The sequence below is a fragment of the Cupressus sempervirens genome, chromosome 8 (genome assembly GCF_028749045.1).
Source record: "Cupressus sempervirens isolate cs-2001-9-10 chromosome 8, ASM2874904v1, whole genome shotgun sequence".
NCBI classification, from domain to species: domain Eukaryota; kingdom Viridiplantae; phylum Streptophyta; class Pinopsida; order Cupressales; family Cupressaceae; genus Cupressus; species Cupressus sempervirens.
In genome coordinates, this window is record NC_143125.1 from 824,230,876 (window position 1) to 824,253,592 (window position 22,717).

At 35.5% G+C, this 22,717-nt stretch overlaps 1 protein-coding gene across 2 annotated transcripts in view; it reads left to right on the forward strand.

The window, feature by feature from the left end:
* Positions 1-22,717, forward strand: part of LOC149544937 (protein serine/threonine kinase) — a 66,657-nt gene that overhangs the window by 38,185 nt on the left and 5,755 nt on the right. For both annotated transcript variants that reach the window (XM_089795480.1, XM_089795481.1), the window contains exons 9-10: positions 4,981-5,054; positions 5,284-5,331. In XM_089795480.1, the coding sequence (XP_089651606.1) occupies positions 4,981-5,054; positions 5,284-5,331 (122 nt within the window). The remainder of the gene's footprint in view (positions 1-4,980; positions 5,055-5,283; positions 5,332-22,717) is intronic.

The following is a 22,717-nucleotide window of genomic DNA, read 5'->3' on the forward strand; positions in this document are numbered from 1 at the left end:
TTCTTGGCCTATGATTGCATGATGTAGTTACCAGAGACTCGAGCGTGAAAATTATATGCTGCTTTGTGAAAATATATGGCACGAGTTTGGACACCTGTTGAACTGGCATTCCGAGTCCTTACTTCCACATATTCAAATCCAAGCCCCCAAGCCTACCCAAGGCTCTGCTGAATGTTTTGGTTAAATTCAGTTGATCGAATTCTGTTTGTCAAATTCCCATCTCCTCTCCTTTTGTCCTTTATCTCTGCCAACCTTAATTTTTTGGTTTGCATCAACTGTGTAGAGTACATACTATCATCAGCCTGAAGGACCACCACAGTAAAATCGTATACATCCCTGTCATGCAACATATTAGATCAAGATAGGCTGAAAGAGTGCAATTTTGTTTGTTACTGGCTGTAACATTCCTTCCATTTTTGGTCACAGGCTTGAGATCACAAGAGGAAAGTATGATTGAATTTCTTTTGGCTACTGGCAGAAATTAATCGTAAATCAGGAAAAACCGTAAAAGAGATGAAAGGGACTGTGAAATTAAACAGATTTGAGGACCAATTAGCAATCTTCCTCTGATCGATAGAGTTCAAAGTGTGACTTGCATAGAGAAAACAAATAAAATGTACCACCAGCTGGCCATTAAACATAAATTAAACTGAAGGAGGGAGACCCAAGAATGATACAGGTAAGCCATTTTTCTTTAAGCGAACGAAATAAGATGGAGCCATTGTGACTCTTCCCAGACCATCCTCATAGGCAATGCCTCAAACTTTAGAGAGGGAATTGCTATTGAGATTTAACTTTTTCTTTGTCTTAACTTAAATTCTTTAGATGAAAGATAGAATAAAGTTGCTCAGGATAAGCCACCAGAATGATACCAGAAGAATTAGACAGGCGGTAGAACTTTTGGAGGCCAAATGTCTGTGATCACACTCAAATTAAAATTAAAATGAATTTTCAGGTCTGAGCACAGGAAAATAATGTATTCATAAACAGATGGGGTTCTAAATTGTTATGGTAAATTGATGTCGCTGTAGTTGTATTAAAGTTTAAACAGAGGAGATGAAATCTCCTTATATAAATTTGCAAAGACGACGTTTCTAAAAGAAACAATTGTGAACTAAAGATGGAAATAAAAACTACCTGATAAACTAAAGACTAAGATGACTATTAAAGAAACATTATAATATTCCAATTCCCTCCCTTAATGGTCAATGTCAAACTGATGTCTTTTGGTCACAAATTCTTAAAAATATTTTGCAGCTGCTGAGACCCTCCTTGGATCTGCAAAATGTAAATCACCAAGAAGCCAAAATTCATCCATAAAATAACAGTGAAGGGTGTCCCTTTCTTTAGAAGGCTTTGCAACCTATGTTCCCTTGAGTTTCCGGGACAGGGATGACAAAAGACAGCTGGACAGGTTTCCAAGGCGGAATTTTTTTTTGTTCTGATTTTGGGGGCGGGGGGAGACAGCAAATGGGGATGGCTATATAACAGTAGGGAAAATTAAAATATATAGAGAAATTTAAAATATTTATACGAATCATGGATAAAGCATGTACTTATTCATAATAGAACCTTAAAATATAAGAATCAGCAGAATTCATATGTCAAATTTGTGTTACTTTGAGAGTCAAATTCTAATTTGTTCTAGAAGTTAAAGTCAAAGTCCTCTAGGTGTCCCCAAGTCTCCAAGATGTTTCCGGGACGGGGATGGCTGAAAATATATTGGGGACGCATCCCTGGTTAAACACTATTTGCAACAAGAGACAAGAGCTAGCTACGAAGATGAGTCTGCCACTAACCCTCCCAAAATCAACAAAACATCTGACCACATAAATATCCATCCCGATGTTGGATAACGAAGTTGCTCTTTCTTGGAGAGAGACAAACACAAAGAACAACTAGCACGATTTTGACAAAAAATCGACAAACCCTCTAAACTTTGCAGATGAACATGATGCTCCAAGATAGACTACAAAAAGCCACAATTTTTTAGGAGAAAAATAAAAAAACTAAGATGAAAAATCGATCAAAGCCAGCATGATTTCTGAGGTGAAAAATCAGTCAAAACCAAACAGAATCTGAGAAACAGATAATAGAATACAAAACTTTGTTTTTGAGGAAAAACGGTAAAACCCAATAGATAATTTTTGAGGAAAAAGTTATAAACCCAAAAAGGAATTCCAGGCAACTTTGCATATTACAGAATCAAAAGATTTTAAGGGAAAAATTATAAAAGTTTTTAAGGGAAAAAGTTATGAAAACCCATAAGAAATTTTTTTAAGGGAAAAAATTATGAAAACCCATAAGAATGTTTTTTGAGGGAAAAAAAAATGAAAACCCATTAGAGAAACATTCATGCAGAAAAACATGAGACTTTGCACGGTGAAACAATGCATGCAAGTAACATGCAAGGGCATGCAAGTACATGGAAGTAATAGAATGCACGTTCAAGCAACATGCAAGAACATGCAACCTTCGAAAATCAAAGACTCTTGCTGAAACCAAGAAATCACGTGATCAATGTTGAAAATAGAACCAGAAATATTAGCCAATAAACTCTAAACAAAGAATTACCCTAGGAAAAACCCTCTTCACAGAGGGAAACAATCCAACCCACAAAAACCTGTAATTTTTATCATCAAATAAGTTTACAGAGCTCCAATATCAGAGTTATGAAGAATCCAAATAGTATTGGCTGAGTAAAACATGAACATCGATTGAACGCCATAACAATCGATATGAACACTAATATCCATTGAACATCATAACAGTTGATAGAAAATATTAAACAAAAAAAATTGACAGAGAATGATTGGAATCTTCTACAGATTGGAGAATAAATGCAAATCTGCCCAGGAGGAGATTTCAGAACCAAGCACGATATAGAAAATATTGAGAGATGAGACTCCTGTCAACTAAAGGCTTAGGTGCTTATCTCTAAACAAGAGCTATATCAAAATAATGGAGAGATAACTCCAGAACAAAATTTGATGGCCAGAAGAAGAATTGCCGAGATTCTCAAACCAAAAAAGACCCAGACAATCAGTATGTCACGAGCACAAAGATTGTCATGGTTCTAACAATGTATATTCACTACACTTGTCCTCACGTGAACTATATTTCTTCACATAACTGAGGCCAAGTCTATATCTTTACAAAATGACCAACATTCGAGTGATGACAACAATCCTTTGGTTGCCGTAGACCTGTTAGCCTTCCAAGTGTAACACCACTTACTTGTGGGAAACAATATTTTCCCAGCGACAGTTACACAGCAGTGGCTTCAAATGCCATGTTAACATATGCATCTAGACTAACACCTATCAAGTTAATTTTTGAGCTGAAATCCAGAGTTCTACACCAATGACATCATTAGAGATAAAATTCAATTATCCAGAAATGATGATTTCATGAATAGAGGTAGCCGCAGACACATTTGAGTTAAACTAGTAAGCTTTGCATTTCATATGAAGCTACTAAATTTAACAATCAAAACCCTCAATCAGGCTTGCAATTTTCAGCAAAAATCTTTGAAGATGAATCACAATAGTTACATAGAACACCTCCAGCAATTTTTATTTCTAAAAATCGAAAAACAAATTTCTGGAAAAATTTCCAGATCAAAAGAGGCTCGAGCCTTTAAAAAATCGGCCAAATTTTATGAAATCCCATTGACCCTGCTCTGATACTATGTTATGGTAGATTGATGTTGCTCTAGTATTAAACAAAGGAGATGAAAGCTCCTCATATAGATTTACAAAGGCAATGTTTCTAAAAGAAACAATTGTGAACTAAAGGTGGAAATAGAAATTACCTAATAAATTAATGACCAACTAAGATGACCACTAAAAAAAACTATACTATTCTAATATAAATACATAGTGAAATTCTATAAAAAAATTGAGATTACTTATGCAAGTAATCTGTACATATCATGTTTGATAATACTATTGGAAGCTGATTGCCAATGTTTTTTTTCCTTGCTAGTGTAGTAATCCTAAAGTACAAAAGAGGGCCAAAAGTTACCATCTAATTAAAATTTTATCTTCAAAATTGTGACACATTCCCGATTGGGGTAGAATTTTATAGGCAGTATATTATTTATCTAATTTATCTACATTAGACCATTTTTAATTTCTCAATTAAATCATGACTGATTGATTTTTTAAAAATCTTTTGGTTGGCTTGGTCAAATCCCGAGTGATTTTTTAATTTCTATGAGCTGTATCATTTTGAAGTATCTCTCTATAGTAGTATCTAACATTAGAATCAACTTACAAAAATGAATGCTCAAAGATAAATCAACAAAAACACTAAGTGAATAGTGAATCAAAATTACAAAGATACTAACCACAAACTTACATAGAATCTGGAAGTTAAGAGTCTGACGATTTTAAAAGCAATCCATGGACTGATCATAAATAGTAAGAGGTCATATAATTTTTCATGGGAAACTAGCAGGTTAGCGGATCCTGCAAACATTAGTAGATACTGCAAATATGTGCATTATAGAAAACAAAAATATGTCATGACTTCGGAAAATACTTAAATAGATTAAAATATTGCGAGACTTCAAAAGTCAAGGAGATGGTGTTAAAAGTGGAATAAGCTTTTGCATTGAGATAATGATTTCCAACAAAGATAGGTAGCTAAAATTTGATTTGGTCAGTGTGCTGTAGTTTGTAAGGTCTAGCTTTATGTTTCATGCAAATGATGGATGTGTAATAGCAATGATAGAGAGGGATTTAGATTTATAAAGTTGTTTGTTAGTAGGAGGGAAGGAAATGTTGGACTTCTCGTGAGTGGACAAAGTTCATTAGAGAGCATGTTCAATGGACTAATGAGAAGCAATCTGTTGAATGGAAATTTGAAATGCATTTTCCACAGCTATTAGAGAGTTTATGTGTGAGATTCTGTAAATATGCTAATTTGATACTGTTTTTAAATCGGATGATGCTTATTTTTGGGTTTGAATTACAGATAGACGATGATGAAAAGGTCACTATGATTGACTTTCCACAGATGGTCTCTGTTTCTCATCGCAATGCACAGATGTAAGAACTTTCCATGGAATTTTTGTTCTCCTGATTGTAGCCATTTAATCTTAGGTCATAGTTTACTTCTTTATGTGCATTCAGTGTTTAATTTTCGAGTATAGATACACCTTCATTATTATTTTCCTGATTGTTTATATGCACCTCCATGGATTTCATTTATTTGTTGTAGATGTGGTTGGAGTTTCAACCAATTTAATCTTGTCGGCTATGTATACATGTTTCTCAGGTATTTTGATCGTGATGTGGACTGCATATTCAAATTTTTTGAGAAGAGGTTGGTAGCATATAGAATATCTGATTTTCTGATTTTTTTTTGCGAATGAGTGGAGTGAAATATTGATATTAATGAGTGCACCAAAGCTATTATAGTTATAAATCAAATTCAAAATTATAATTTTTTAATATATTACAATTTCAACTTTTGTTAATCTTCTACAATCACTGACATGTCAAGGGCAGAATCTGATTACAGTAGTTCTTGTGTGATAGAATTTCATGATCGATATAATGAAAAATTGTTTAGTAGTAAATATACAAAATGAAAGGGAAAGGGGTTAATTTTGGTTGCTTTAAGTTATATGTCGATTCTATTCATGCATGTTTGATTTGGGTTAGAATGGCCTAAAGTGTTGTGTCAAGTGTTCCTTTACGCATTGCTAGCTGTTCAGTAATTTTTTTAATAGCTTTCCCTCAAATATTAGTCTTAAGATGTTTTTGTTTTCTAGGAATGTTAGATATATAATAAAAATGTAATTCTTTGAATTTTTTTTCAAATTAATCTCTTTTGCAATCATTTCCCCTCCAGTGACCTCTGGTCTGATCAATATCATTTAGTTTCTACTCTTGAACTTGGCAACTTTTATGCATTAGTTGATGTTTAGTAACTGTTTTATGATTATCGTCTTACACCAAAAATACCAAGTCTTCAAATGTTTTTGTTATCTATTGACATTTTTTGTGGAGTACGTTTGAGAGAGTTCAACCCACTTAGAAGTGTATTTCTCCCAAATTTAGGTCTTGATAAGGAAGTTTGGCCTTAAAATGTTGTTGGATGTTTGCCAATTGCTTTTGATTGTACAGCATTGCCCAGTTTTCTCTCATTTGTAATCATGTTCTATCCAATGATTTCTTATGATAGAATTTTTCTTATACACTACTAATTTACCTAATTTACCTTGGAACTAATGATTATGAGTTGATCATAAACATGGTAAAATGATACTCAATATTCAATATAATGGAGCAAAATGTAAACATGAAATACAAATATATAGGCCTCTTGAATCCATGAATCAAGGAGATGCCATGCCCAAGAGGTTATGAGTTCAACTCTTAATCTCTCCCAATGGGGTGATGACTTAACTGATTCTAATTGAGGCAGAGATAACCTTGACTAAATAAAGGTAGCACCTAATTTCTATCAATTAAAGATTGATGAGACAGTGATGGTGCTTATGTACTTCAATTAAAGGTGAACACATCATTACTAGCTACCTAGTGGAGAGTAATGAATATTTCTGATACCCTTAGTAAACTAATGAATAAGACTCTAAGAGGCAATGTTACACCAATCTCCTCCCACAAGTGCAAATTAAGCGGAGAGTGAAATGAGAAATTGGTCCTCAAGAAAGTGGCATGTAATGTCTCTTGCTAATATTTAACAGAACCTTCAAAATTTTCGAGGTTTTTTTGTAGGCTAGTGTCAAGAACTTGGCACTCTCTAGTCATTGAGATCCAAAGTGGGTGAGGTGATGTTGATAAAATGTATAGTGTAGCCAACTGGTAGAGTAGTATCCGAACGGGCGCGTGACACTTGAGTCACCACTTCGGAAAGGTATATGTACACGTCTGAGATGGACTTTGGAATCATCCTTGTAATTGTGTAATCATTGTATTCGGATTGTAATCAGCAAGTGCATACATGAATAAAGTATCTGTTTTGCATTATATTGTGTTATACATGTGTTAAGCTTTTTACCCTGTACGGTAAACATTTGGCGCCGGAATAAAGTATCTGTTCTGCGTTATATCGTGTTATACATGTGTTAAGCTTTTAACCTTGTACGGTAAACAACTAGTTTGATAATTTACACAAATGAACATTGATCACAAGTATAAAAGTGGATTTTAGCTGAAGGAAACTGCATTATTAGACATGAAACTTGTAAATAGTGTCAAATACATACAAAATTGAAGGATTATGAATTCCATGGTGTCAAACAAATTTCTAAACAATGGTCAAGATTATAGGAAATTATGTTTGCTTGTCCCATCATCATGGCAAGTCCGGCAATAGCATCTTTGATAGGTCTTTGATGATGATGTAGACACGATGGTTGTGTCTGGACACCACCAACGGATTTGTTCACGCTTTCACTTCTTTCATGGCTAACACCTTTGCCCCTTGATCCCCTTTATAGCCCATGTAAGGTTCTTTGTAATGTCTTCTTTCTAGCATTAGTAGTAAGAGATTGGTGTTAACCTATTTTCTTCATGGTCCCATAGGCTAACCAAGACATTAAAGGGTCTTGGGGCCATGCTAGAAAGTTTTAGTTTGATATTGAGTTTCTGGATTAGATTGTGTAAAGATTTTTGTCATCAACGTTTCGAATCACACTACGTGATCCATCATCAGCATCCATTATGCTGATGATGGATCACGTAGTGTGATTCGAAACGTTGATGACAAAAATCTTTACACAATCTAATCCAGAAACTCAATATCATAACTATTATGGATTGTGGACATCTAATTGCATTAATAGTTTTAGTTTGGTCTGTGGTTGAGTCAAGTAAGGATATATTCACAATTATTCTTATCCAATAAGTTACTCAAAACAAATCCTACCTAAACACTATGATGTACACAAGGCCCAAATAGTCATGAATTAACACTCATTAATAAAGTAATTCATTAGTACAATACAAATATCCTAAGACTCTTAATAATTACAACATATCAAGTTTACCTCTGAAGAGTCTCACCTTCGTTTTGACAAGAGGTTTGGTGAGGATGGTAAAGAACTATGAATCTTGTATTTCACAAATTTTGAAATATTTTGGAGTTCTTTAGAAGATAAGTTTCTCTAGATCCAAGTTTGAATTACTGACTTCAGTGAAGGAAGCTTGAAGTTTGGGGCTGTCTGGACATCTTGCTGCAGTGTGACCATAGTTGTTGAATCTATGACATTGTATTTTAGAATAGTCTCTCTATTTCTTGAAAGTTGTTTACCATTTGAGTCCTTTCCCTTTTTCCTTTTCAACGTAGAGGTGAGAATTTAAATATCTTCATTTGTGGATTCCATACCGTTATCCTTTAGATATTAGATCACACTCTTCTTGAATGCAGTCAGCTTTTGGTCGATCAAATATGGGGAGCTTGGAACGAGCACTTATTACTTGTCCAAAGTTTTCCCATGAGATAAGTAGTCCATGCAAGGTTATCATAGTTAACTCTTTATTATCATAGATATGGCCAATTGTTGGGAGTTGGTTTATTAGATTTGTTATCCTCATAAAGTATGAGGTGATGGTCTCTCCTTTATTCATTTTAATATTAGAGAGTTATTGATCTCAAACATGTTTTCTAGGGCTTTGAACATATCATATGCAAAGTCTAACTTTGTTATAATAGGCAGTAGATGATCTTTTAGTCCGTCTACTAATAATTCCATTGCTATGGTGTTGTCATTTTCCCATTGATTCTTTTCATCATCCTCATTAGATTTAGGGGGATTTTCTACATTCAAAATCTCACACTATATGTTGTAGACTTGAATAAATATAAAACTGATAATAAACAGTGATGTGCAGCAGTCGAGAACATTAGAAGACTTATTGATATTTATGTGTTCCCGTGTCTTTACCTTGCTATCGTCGACCACTTATAATGTGCGAGCCTTTGTAATGGGGAGACACTCATGAAAAGACGTGCCTCCTACGTGGGAGGCATGCCTGTGAAAGGACATGTCTCCTACACGGGAGATGTAATCACCCAAAAATAGTCTAGTAAACTATAAGCCCCCTTTCAGCACTTTTAATCTCTATGGTAGGCTACATCTTATGCTTAAGCAATTTGGCATAAATTATCAATCTTTAATCTTTGATCAAATCATCATTTTATCATTTATTCAATTTTATCCTATGGGTTGACCACCTTATCCTAAGGCTTTATTTAATTAGAAGAACATGCTCCTTTTAATTAAATAAATCCCCTTTATCCTATGTGTGCACATGAAAAAAGAATTTCCTAATTAAAAAATATAAGAATTTATTTTTGTCTACACATTGAATGCACACTTTCCAAGTGAATGGAATATCTTTTACCTCTTAAACTCTTCCACACATCTTTTGCCTTTTAAACATAACCATTCATTTTGCCTCTTGAGAATCTTGTGCACCAAAGTCAACATGAGGATTATTCTCTATTGTAGATTTTGCCTCTTAATCTCTACCGTCCTTTGCTCTTTAAAAGGAGGCTCTTTCCTCACTCTCTCATATCTTTGAAGTTCATTGAAATGTCCTTTGCTGGATTTGATAAGAAATATTACTCTTGAACTAACAGGGATTTAGTCAAACAATTGTCCAGTAATCAAAACTCTTAAGCAAAATCACTACTGTCATGCCACTGTGCTGATTTCTCACAGAATGATATGAGAGCTATTTTAATCTCATTAAATCATGCCATTACAAGTTTCAAATTGGTATTTCGAAAACACAATGTTGTAATAAAAATTTGTAACTAGACTAATAACCCAACAATAGATATACAATATATGAATGATAAATTTCTGAGTTCAGATATAAAGGCACATACAATGACTGCGTTGCGGATGGGCAGTTAGCATACAGATCCGTTAGCAGTGTGAGTACCAATATAGGAGTCTGAATATGTTTTGAATGTCCTCCCAGTGCACACGTCCAGATATCTGACTTTAGTTGCTATTTATCACCTGGAATATACCAACCCCGACTGTACCTATCAACCTCCGTTCTTACTCCAATGTTCACTGCGGCTTAAGTATTTCTGTATGTGACCCTGCAGAATGGAGATGGTGTCTCTCAGTACCCCGTAAATGCATCCGACTCACTGCCAATATTGATATACTGACATCCCTGCAGGTGTCCCAACTTCGTAAACTATTACTGCTATGACCTCGACCTGCTACTTCTAGGTGGGATAATCATGTGCATAAATTACTTAATGAAGAGAACCAATTGCAGTCCAATCTCTCCTGTCTGCTCCGCATTCAGTTCTATAATCTGATGCTAGGCAGTGCTGTTACAACTGACTGGAAGAGAAAGTATACTTATGTATGGAGCTAATCTTCTGTTGTAGAATAACTGATGTCTCTTTTAGCCATCAAACTCCAACTGTGCAGTCAATGTCCTGAGTGTGGTAGCAGACTCTTCGAACTTCAAACACCTTTTTGCCCTGGAGCTATAATCTCCTGATATCAATATATCATTCCAGTCCTAGTTCTGAAAGTGCTACATGAGTGGTAGTTTTTCGTCCAGCCTCACTTTTTTCCTTAAGGGGTTTTGTCCTTAGGAAATGTCCAGTCACATCGAAGCAACGTTTAGGATTTTATAGAAATATCATATATTCGTTCTCCCAATCCCAATGCAAATGCCTTCCTTTATAACTTCGAAAAGAGGAGAGGTACAAACAACTTAGCAATGTGGGATAAAAGACTATTTTGTCTTTTAGTCACCTAAGTCATTTTGTCATAAAGTGACTTAATAACTTTATAATAACATCAAAATATTTAAATAAATCACTTAAGTCACTTGAACGTTAATATCTCTTGAAATATTTGTCTGATTGTCATGCTGTTTGAAATAGGAATCTCTCCTCATAATATCCCATGTGACCAAATACACTTTCTAAAAATAGAAAAGGTCCATCTCTATTACTCCTAACTTACTATACATAGTAAGTATGGCAAATGGAGTACGAAAGATATCGAATGAAGGTCAAATCCATAAATCCCTGAATGTTGGAGACGAATCAATTATCAAAAAACCCTCTAACCAGCCTTATTAGCCTACAAGGATCCAATATTAGGCTAATCCTTGAAATTTTGATGCTAGCAACAAATGGGGACATTACAGTCCTCCCTTCCCGAAATTGCTTGCCCTCAAGCAATCCAACAATCACAGTGAATTCCAGCCTCCACCTGGATCCCAAATGAAGTTGTATGTGACACCCCTGTTAACATTGAACCAAATGCATACCACTAACATCATGAGGACCAACAACATAACCTGTATTATAACACTCAAAACTTGTGCTAATGACGTAGGAATTAGAATATCACAAGAAGAATATCCCACAAGAAATAGCTTCATCTTGGTCCTCACTCATATAATATAAATTGGTCTGGAATCTTGGACAACAATCCCTTGAAGAGACGTAGCTACTAGAGAACCATATGTACCCATGCCAATTGTATCAACAATAGGTGTAGCCATGTCAAAATTTGTGGACACAGGAACATTACCAACTGCCGCAACACAAAACTTGATCTTTACAGATGGTGAAAGTTGAGCCCAACTCCACTCAGGTGAGTGATCAACCTCAAACTCACACAACGGATTGTCATAAGACAATGTTGCATCCATGTCAAACGTAGGATTATCCATGAAGTGAACATCAACACTTTGTTGATTGATAGTGTAACATGACTCTATCACAACATCGCTCACCTCATCAACAATAATAAGTGTACTATCATCGGAGCACACATATACAACCACATGCATACTACTAAACTCCTCAATGGATGGCTGAACCTACACAGAAGTGGCTGCTGATATGATAGTATCCTCGCATGCTCCTACTCCCACTATCGCTACATCGCTATCAAAAACATGATCTAGGGAACTCATGCCTACAAACATCATTTGACTTAATTTGACATAAATTCTCATCACATTCCACCTCAATTGTGCCCAACTCATGCAGTGTCTCATAAGAAATGTCCCGCAAATCTAAAGCCGCAATTGTATCATCACATTTCTCTTTTCAAAAAAGCAATAACATGCTCTGCTCAAATCTCAGATTCGAAATCAGTTAGGTCATCCGTATGTGATTTTGATTCATCTCATTCCCTAGCACATCCAACAGTTTCACAATACCCTGTATCTCAAAATCTCCCTCCATTAGCAGAGAAATACGTCCTCTGTGGGTGTAATGAATACCAAACTTTCTGTCACGCTGAAAACCAAGTCCTCTACATATGGGTCAAAAGAAAAGTGATAAGCACTCCTCACAGTGTAATGCTGATAAAAACTCCCAATCTCTGGCAAGGGCTCATCATCATTAAACTGGAAATCAGAAGATGACTCCAATCTCCGACTCTGAGCTATTGGTCGGGCAGGATCTTAGGCAACCCTCTTAGCAAGCCCAACCACAAAATCCCTATTGGGAAGCATTGTAGCCAAGGTCTCTACAATTTTCCCCACCAATTGTCGAATAGCACAAGAGCCCCAAATGAGAGCACCCTTAGATATACTGTAAGAAACCTCCCGCAAATCTGAGCTCTCAAGCAAATACTCCATGAATGACTCAATACAGTAGAAATTATATGTGGAAGCATCAATCTACTCCCCTGCAATCCACAGCTGATCTCTCTGAAAATGTGACAATGCCAACTATCTAATGCTACCAATTGTATGAAAAGAAGAAATAGATTCACTTCCAGTAGAAGGAAGCAAATTATCGTGAGAGCCCGTCACCACTGATGCTCTCACCTCCTTTGTACATACTACACTCATATCTCGGACGAATATGTTCGCCACATCATCACGTTCCTCATCCTCAACAGTAGAAGCAAACTCACCACCAACCACAATATATAACTGAACAGGGTCTGGGGCTGGTGTTGACTGTACCCATTCTAACTCTGCGGTAACCTCATCCAAATGTGACTGTGACTTCTGAAGAGCCAACTGAGTATACTGAAGAGAGTCCACTGTCACCTCAAGCTCCTAGGTGAGCTTGACCACCTCCTCTTTTCCCTAACATCTCATAGCAGGTGCTACCCCCCTCTAGAAGGTAATCTCTGTCATCAACTAACTGAGAGTAACTATGCTTCAAGATCTTTACAGCCTCTTGAAGCTTATGAACCTCTACTAAGGAAAGACTACTATCATCGTGCTCATCTGACATAGGGGCACCCCAGCTAGATGTAGCTAGCATATGCCGAATAGCTTCATAATGATCAAGAGATCAAGAAATGTCACTATCACTCACCTTCATCTAATAAGTCACATGATGCCTTTGTAACCCCTGACTCCTATGCAAGCGTTGTGTCTCACTAACTGCAGTGTGATAAGAAACTAGATCAGAATTGTCCACCACAAGATCACTCATACATGTGCTATCGTCCTCGCACAATTCTGCATTCGAGATACAACTATTATGTACCTCAAAAAACTCCAAAGAAATAGAAGCCCTCGCAATATCAATCTCCCCACAAGTCTCAACTTCCACCTCAATGGTAAGACCCTGAAAACATCGATCCTGGACTCATCCAAAACCTCCTCAGAGTCATCACACAATATCTGAGAAGTGGTATCATACCCGGTACAACTCATAGCATCATCCAACAAATCATCAAAGGTGTCCATACTATCTGCATCCCCATTACCTGATAGAGCCTCAATTGCCGTCACCTAACTCGGTACAAATTATTCTATGCCGGGCTCTGAATCAATAACGCTAGAGCATGAACCCACATTTACAGACTCTGTTGTAACAGCCAAATCACCGGCATCACAGTTGGGTGACTCCATACAAGCATCGGTCCCACCTGACGAAGCAACTGCCTCCTACATTGGAGCAACACTATGACCACTCACATACAAATCTCCCATTATAATCCCCTCCTCAAGAGAGCCTGAAGTATCAACAGTAACAATTGCATCAACTGTCTTTGCACTAACGGCAACAACTCTGGGGGTCTCAATGTGCTGAAGCTTAGTGCTGCTATCCATCAAGCATACTGACACATCTACTGATCTTTGTGAAATGGGTCCATCATCAATACTGCAGATAGAACTAGTAGGTGTAGTATTAAATATAGGTACATCTGCATCATGGATACCTATCGAGGGAAATTGAAGATTCCTTCCTTGCAATCTTGATGTCGGCCTTCTAAAGGCAGAAACTATATACTTCGCAGTCCTCTCAACTATCTCTGGATCCGACAAGCTCTCCGCTAACCTCTGTTGGTGAAGTTACATTTTTCCATACTCTCTTGCAAAGCATTCATTTTCGTGCTAAATTCCTCATTACTCCACCAACTTCTAAAACTACTAGTCCTCCTATGTCTGTCCATGGGAAACAAAAAATTAGAGTGTGGTCACTCCAAATGCATAGCAAACTGAAAATAAAATAACTTTCCTACTGCCACCGCTAGTTCATATAAAACATTCCTGTTATTCTCCACTGCCTGTTACCTCTGCTCTAAGGGATTTCCTTATTGTGTGATTGTTATGGGACGTGGGTTTGATGCCACCATAGCTTCCAGTCTCCACGTCAATCTCTGCTATGAATAATGCTCGGAAAAAACTGTCTGTGCTGAAATAACCCATGAGAATGGAGAGTTAAGTTCATGCCAAGTTTACCTTGTTTCATCTATGAACTGATCATTCTCTTGTCTGCCAACTGCTGCTATGACCTGTACAACTGTTGTCATCAAAAGCCAACTTCCTTCTTCCTGCTTCAGACATTTACTCCCAGCTCATAAGCACCGGAGGATCAAACTTTTATCAAACATAAGCACTCAAAATTTCTAGCATATAATATGGAAGCCCAAAATATATTAAGAATCCTACAGATTTGCAAATATCTGTATTTCTTTGTTTACTCCAATCTGATAGAAATTTGAGAACTGTAAATACCATTACTCCATTTGTAACTCCACAACTAAACTTTGAACGAACCTCTGACTGTACCCAACAGGATGGCAGGTTCGAGGCTCTGATACCACCGATTATTACTGGATTTGATAAGAAATATTACTCTTGAACTAACGAGGATTTAGTCAAACAGTTGTCTAGTAATCAAAACTCTTAAGCAAAATCGCTACTGTCATGCCACTATGCTGATTTCTCACACAATGATATGAGATAGCTATTTTAAACTCTTTAAATCATGCCATTACAAGTTTCAAATTGGTATTTCGAAAACACAGTGTTGTAATAAAAATTTATAACCAGACTAATAACCCAACGACAGATCTACAATATATGAATGACAATTTCTGAGTTCAGATATAAAGGCACAGACAATGATTGGGTTGCAGATGGGCAGTTAACATACAGACCCGTTAGCAGTGTGAGTGCCAATATAGGAGTTTGAATATGTTCTGAATGTCCTCCTAGTGCACACGTCCAGATATCTGACTCTAGTTGCTGTTTATCACCTGGAATATACCAACCCCGACTATATCTATCAACCTCCGTTCTTACTCCAATGTTCATTGCGGCTTAAGTATTTCTGTATGTGACCCTGCAGAATGGAGATGGTGTCTCTCAGTACCCCGTAAATGCATCCGACTCACTGCCAATATTGATATACTGACGTCCCTGCAGGTGTCCCAACTCCGTAAACTATTACTGCTATGACCCCGACCTACTACTTCTGGGTGGGATAATCACGTGCATAAATTACTTAATGAAGAGAACCAATGGCAGCCAAATCTCTTCCTGTCTGCTACACATTTAGTTCTATAATCTGATGCTAGGTGATGTTGTTACAACTGATTGGAAGAGAAAATATACTTACATATGGAGCTAATCTTCTGCTGTGGAATAACTGATGTCTCTCGTAGCCGTCAAACTCCAATTGTGCAGTCAATGTTCTGAGTGTGGTAGCATACTCTTCAAACTTCAAACACCTTTCTGCCTTGGAGCTATAATCTCCTGATATCAATATATCATTCCAGTCCTAGTTCTGAAAGTGCTATATGAGTGCTAGTTTATTGTCTAGCCTCACCTTTTTCCTTAAGGGGTTTTGTCCTTAGGAAATATCCAGTCACATCTAAGAAACCTTTAGGATTTTATAGAAATATCATATATTCGTTCTTCCAATCCCAATGCAAATGCCTTCTTTTATAACTTCAAAAAGAGGAGGCGTACGAACAACTTAGCAATGTCCGATAAAAGACTATTTCGTCTTTTAGTCACGTAAGTCATTTTGTCATAAAGTGACTTAATAACTTTATAATAACATCAAAATATATAAATAAATCACTTAAGTAACTTGAACTTTAATATCTCTTGAAATACTTGTCTGATTGTCATACTGTCTAAAACAGGAATCTCTCCTCATAATTCCCCATGTGACCAAATACACTTTCTAAAAATAGAAAGGGTCCATCTCTATTACTCTTGACTTACTATACATAGTAAGTATGACAAATGGAGTCCAAAAGATATTGAACAAAGGCCAAATTCATAAATCACTTAATGTTGGAGACAAATCAATCATCAGAAAACCCTTTAACCATCCTTATTAGCCTATGAGGATCAATATTAGGCTAATCCCTGAAATTCTGATGTTGGCAACAAATGGGGACATTACATTCATTGTTTTGTTATGCTGTAGGTTACATTCGAGATCTATTGGAGCACTCATTGCGCTCTTGCACTCTTGCATCTTGTTGGAGCATTCTTGCACTCATCATAGCTTACTTGCACACTAGCTTAGTTTCCTTTATTGCATTTGCTTACATCACCTAGTCTAAATAGGAGGAAAGTAATCTTGCTTTTCTTGGTAGCTTAACTTTCTTTCTTGTTATTGCATTTACATCTTAGATTAGCACTCATTCTAGCTTACATTTGCATTTGCATACTCATTTGAAGTTCTTGGATACTAACACTCTTGCTCTTATCTTTGAATCTTCTGTTTTGTGGTGCACCTTGCAGGTCTCCTATTGAGGTTCATTTGAGAGCCACACTCATAAAAAAAATAAATTATTTTCCCTTGCACATCATAGATAGGAAGCTCTAAGTCGCCATTCAAGGTTTCTAATCAACTAGATCCCTAGATAGAATGTCCTCATAATTTTTTTCCTTATTTTCCCTTGCATGTCATAAATAGGAAGCTTTAAGTCGCCATTCAAGGTTCCTAATCAATTGGATACGTTGGATAGAATGTCTTAGAGAAGTGTGCCACATTTTTGGCACCTCTTTGGGTCAATTATAATAACATTGAAAGAGCTTCCCTTGTTGTGGTTTGGCATTTCAAAAACCTCAACACTACATACTTGCACATACTACACATTTTGTGGCTAAGATTTGACCCATTTAAGTATCTTGTAGGCAAGGCTATTCTTACTGGTCGTCTAGCTAAATGGTTGATGATTCTATTTGAATTTGATGTTTAGTATATTGATCGTAAGGCTATTAAAGGAGAAGCTATAGAAGATCAATTGACTAATTTTCCACTCCAAGATAATGCTCCTATCCAGATTGACTTCCTAGATTCATCTATTATGTATGTAACTGAGTGAACATGGAAAATGTTCTTTGATGGATCTCACACTTAGAATGTTGCTAGTGCTGGTATTTTGTTTGTCACACCTCATGGCTACACTATTCTAAAGTCATACAAGTTGCTATTTCCTTGCACAAACAATATTGTAGAATATGAGGTCTTGACAAATGAAATTAAACTAGCTATTGAATTGAGGATCACTGGGTTGCATATCTTTGGAGACTCTCATCTCATCATCAATCAAACTAATAATGACTAACAAACCAAAGATGAAAAATTGGTTCCCTTTAAGATTGATGATCTTAAGAACTAATTCACTTTCATCACATTCCAACAGATTCCTAGAGCTGGAAACAAGGTGGTTGATGCTATGGCTACTTTGGCTTCCATTCTCCAGATGCAAGAATATGAGCCTAGATTTGAATTCTTAGTGGAAGAATTACGTCATCTTGCTAATGATTCCCCTGCTAACCTTGTCATTTGCACCATAGTTGGTCATGACTCCTCCCACTATGCTAACATCTCTTCTTATTTACGTGACTAAACTATTCTTGATGGCCTAACTTGTAGTAAGAAATGCTAACTCATTGGCAATGCTTCCCGCTTTACTCTCATTTGTGGTGACTTGTTTAGGAAGGGTCTAGATGAAACACTTCTTAGGTGCATAGAGAAAGATGAGTCCAAACGTGCATTGGTTGAAGTCCATGACGAATATGTAGGTCTCACTTTAATGGTCTTGCACTAGCTTGAAAGCTTTAGAGGGCTGGTTATTATTGGCCTACCATGTAGATTGATGCCGTGCGCTATGCTAAGTCTTGTAAGAAGTGTCAAATGCATGGGAACCTAATTCATGCTTCAGGATGGGAACTCATTCCCTCTATTACACATTGGCCTTTTCAGCAGTGGGATTTTGACTTGGTAGGCCAAATATATACTAATTCATCTAATGGACATAAGTTCAGCATTACTGCTATGAAATATTTCACAAAATGGGTTCAGGTTGTTCTGCTTTGTGTTGCTACTGGAAATAAGTGTCTATCTTTAGATTGAATCATATCATCTGTCGCTACGACAGACCTTCTTCCATAGTTATTGATGATGGGGGACAATTCAAGAATAATGATGTCAAACAATTGTTTAAGAAGTTTAAAATAAGCAACATTGGTCTTTGATCTATTACCCTCAATGTAATGGCCATGCAGAAGCTTCTAACAAGACACTTCTAAAATTCTTACATAAGATAGTTAACAAATAGGGATTGGCACTTGCAAATCAATCCTGCACTATGGGCTTATAGGACTAGCATTCACACACCTAGTGGAGCTACGCCCATTGCACTCATGTATGGATTTGAGGCTGTTTTACCAATTGAAGTGGAGATACCTTCTCTTAGGGTTTCCTCGAAACGCTTCATTACTGAAGAAGACTATAGAGCTATGCGTAGACAAGAGTTGAACAAGGGGAGAATCACTTTGCATTCAGACTCTTCATTTTGTTCTATGTCCTTAGTATCCAGAGGAGGAAAATTGACCCATGTCTAGATAAATGGCCCAACACTTAGAATTTCTTTTTGAAAATGTCCCATCAAGTGGGGAAATCCATGTAATGTTTGGATTTTCATCATTTTAAATGGAGAAATTCATGGCATATCTTGATTTTCATCATTTTTAAGTGGGAAAAATCATGTTATGTTCAGAATTTTATCATTTTAAGTTGGGAATCTCATGGCATGTCCTAATTTAATCATTTTAAGTTGGGAATTTCATGGCAAGTTCAGATTTTTAAGTATTTTTACCAAAGAAAAACCTTAGGATTTTGACCGTTATAAGTATGAAAAATCAATTTTTGTAAGGATTTTAAGGTCCTTATGCATAAAATATGCCTCTATAATATATTTTGGACTATTTTACTAGCCAAAATATTAATATAGTTAAGATATTTGGCTCAACCCACTATAACTGGTCCTCATAGGACTTCAATTTTAAAACTCCCACTTTGAATTTCCACAAGATAACTTGTTTTTTCAATTGCTCAATCCTTTTAAACTCTAAATTGTGAACTTTATTGCTAAAACCTAGCAACTACAAGCAAAAAGAGGAGGTACCCATTCACAATGGGGTGATGGTATGAAAAGGTCACAATAGGTAGATTCATGCTTGGGCAAGTCTTGTAACTATGATTGAAACCCATTAGTATTTTATAGATTGAGGTGATTGTTGTTTTTTGTTTCTGGGGGCTTGAGGACTTGCACTTTTGTTGATGACAGTGTTTGTACCATGCTACGGTGGGGCTTAAGTAAAATTGCTTAGACAATGCATAACCAATGATTATTTTTGGGTTTTCAGACAAAAAATTAAAAATTAAATTAAATTAATATTTATTAAAAAAATGTACCCTCACTGTTGAAGTATAGCATTAGTCGAAGTGATATACTAATCACATTGAGTATTTGTATTCATGATTTATATGAACATTGTTTTGTCTTATATATGTATATGTAATATAATATATATTATACATTATATATTATTACATAATAGTATAATAATATAATAATATATTACATATATGGTTAATATATCAATATTACATATATGCTTAAAGGTGAGTTATAGTTAACTAAAGATGATTAACTATGGCCATGATTATACATTTGTAGAAACGATCCATGTTACTCAACATGGTATTAGAGCAAGGCTGCAAGTGAATGCAAGTGTTCGAAGGTAGTAAGGGGGAGACAAAGAAACTTCTATATAGTTTTCTAACCGCAGATCAATATATTAAAAATCCACAATTTATTTAAAGAATCGATAGAGGGTTGTGGACATGAGTTTTGGGGAGGATGCATTCAACAGTTCATAGGAGGTGGACAATGAATGGAACAATTCTTTCTCAGCAATAGTACACTTAGGATATAGTGAGTGGGAGGAAGTAAATTTTCTTTACTATCATACTCAGTGATGTTAACTTCATGTAATATCCGTGGAGGAGACCCAAAAGACATTCTTAACATCTGAATTGAGAGCTCGTCCCTTACTCTGTATTAATTAAGAATTCTCTTGAATATATAAGCAACATAGATTCATGTGATATAATATAGCCATTGGATACAGTCAATGTGGACCATGGAACCAGGAAATACAAATTGAGAAGATAACATTACAAAGACAACAATCGTATAGGAACAAGGAGTGAATATAATTTATAATAATTAAGATTGTCACATTGTCACTCAACCACAAGATGATTGTATTAGAAGAATATGGGAATCACTCCTTGGTAGGCTTGCGGCATTGGGGACATTACAGTAGTATTATGTGTGCAACATTAAGGATTAGTTTTGCTTGACAAAACTGTGATTCCTCCAGTGGATAGTTGACCAAGTATAAACAGTGCAAAAGATACAAAGTTTTTGAAGTACGACCTAATCTCATCTCCTTAAGCGATCCATAAATAATGCTATGATCAAAGCATGATAATGATAAACATATTTATTAATATAGAAGACATCGAACCAACATTAATTACAAACCTATCAGGGAAGTAGAAGGAAGAAATGTATATATGCTTATTCTTGTGAGAAAAGAATTGTGAACACATAAAATATTCATTAGGGACGATGGAGTATGACTTACCATATATTATAGGAACGATAATAAGGAAGAAGCACACAACAATATCACAGACTTTGACGGATACAAAGATTAGACATAATTTTGTCAGCAAAACAAACCAGTCATCGTCCCTCATAAACTCAGACAATCTACTCACATTGGACAACTTGGTTTGTAATATACATCCTTAACTCCTTTGTAGACGCATTATATGTACATGACTGGGCAAAGATTGAAGACGAAAATATGATGAGCACTGGCGGGTATGGAAAGTTGAGCGTTAGCTTCCACCTGGGTCCTTGCAATACCCTAATGAGTGCTTGTGAACCTAGTTCAACTATTTGTTTCTCCTTCACTGAGAAATTCATTGGATTGTAGGTATTAGTGTTCAATGTCAGCAACAGTCGGGTAGTCAATGAACTCATCAAGCCTTTTGTTTTCTGTGTTCTTATAGAGGGGATACACTATAAGGAGGTAAAGTTATGGATCTATTCATTAAGGTATGTGTAAAGATATGGTTCAAGCATTTTATTATATATTCGTTTCTATATCATATAAAATGTTATAGTTGATAATATATATGATCAATAATATATAATATAAAAAGTTAATAGATTATAGAATATTATGAAATATGATAGTTATATATATATATATATATATATATATATATATATATATATATATATATATTCATTTAATGATATTTTATTATCAAGTTGAATACAAATATAAATGATTTCATTTATTGAAATAAAACGAGAATATTTGTGATAATCAATTCTTTATATGAAAAATGTACATAAATAAGGCTAGTCATGAATAATGACATCAATCATGAAATTTATAAGGGTATATGGACAATACATCTATCCTAAGTTACAGCTAGGAAATATTATATTTTTTTCATAGGAAAATAATAATATGTTGAAAACATTGATTAAAGTTTATCTATATAAAATGGAATATATGTATATATGGTTAATGTATATACTTAAATTAGATATTTATTATATTGAAATGATTGGATCATTCTTCGATTAATGTCTAAGAGAATGCATTATCAAATAAAAGAATTATTGATGTACAAATGAAAATTTATTATCCTTTAGTATTTTATTTATCTAATCTTCGTAATATCTTGCTTACTTGTTTTTTTTTTCTATATGAGCATTTGCTTTGATCTTTTCCTTTGAGAATATTCTTGTAGGAAAAGGAAGGATTAATATCAAATTAAGAGAGAATTTAAAACTTTGTCAAAGGGAAGTTAATTTTAGAAGCTTAGAAGATTTATGTTCAGAGAAATTTTGGCCCATCCATCAGAGGGAGCAAATAGAGGATATGGTTTCGTCAACCATTAGTGATATTGATCATATTGATTTTAGAGGGAGTAAACCAATGTTGTGATGGAATCTTCAGTTATTGATAAATTGTAACAGTTAAGAGGACTGTAATTCTTGCAACTATGTAAATGGGCCTACCCCTTGTGTACATCATAAGAAAGTTGTGACTTTAAATTAAACTATCTATGAGTCTCT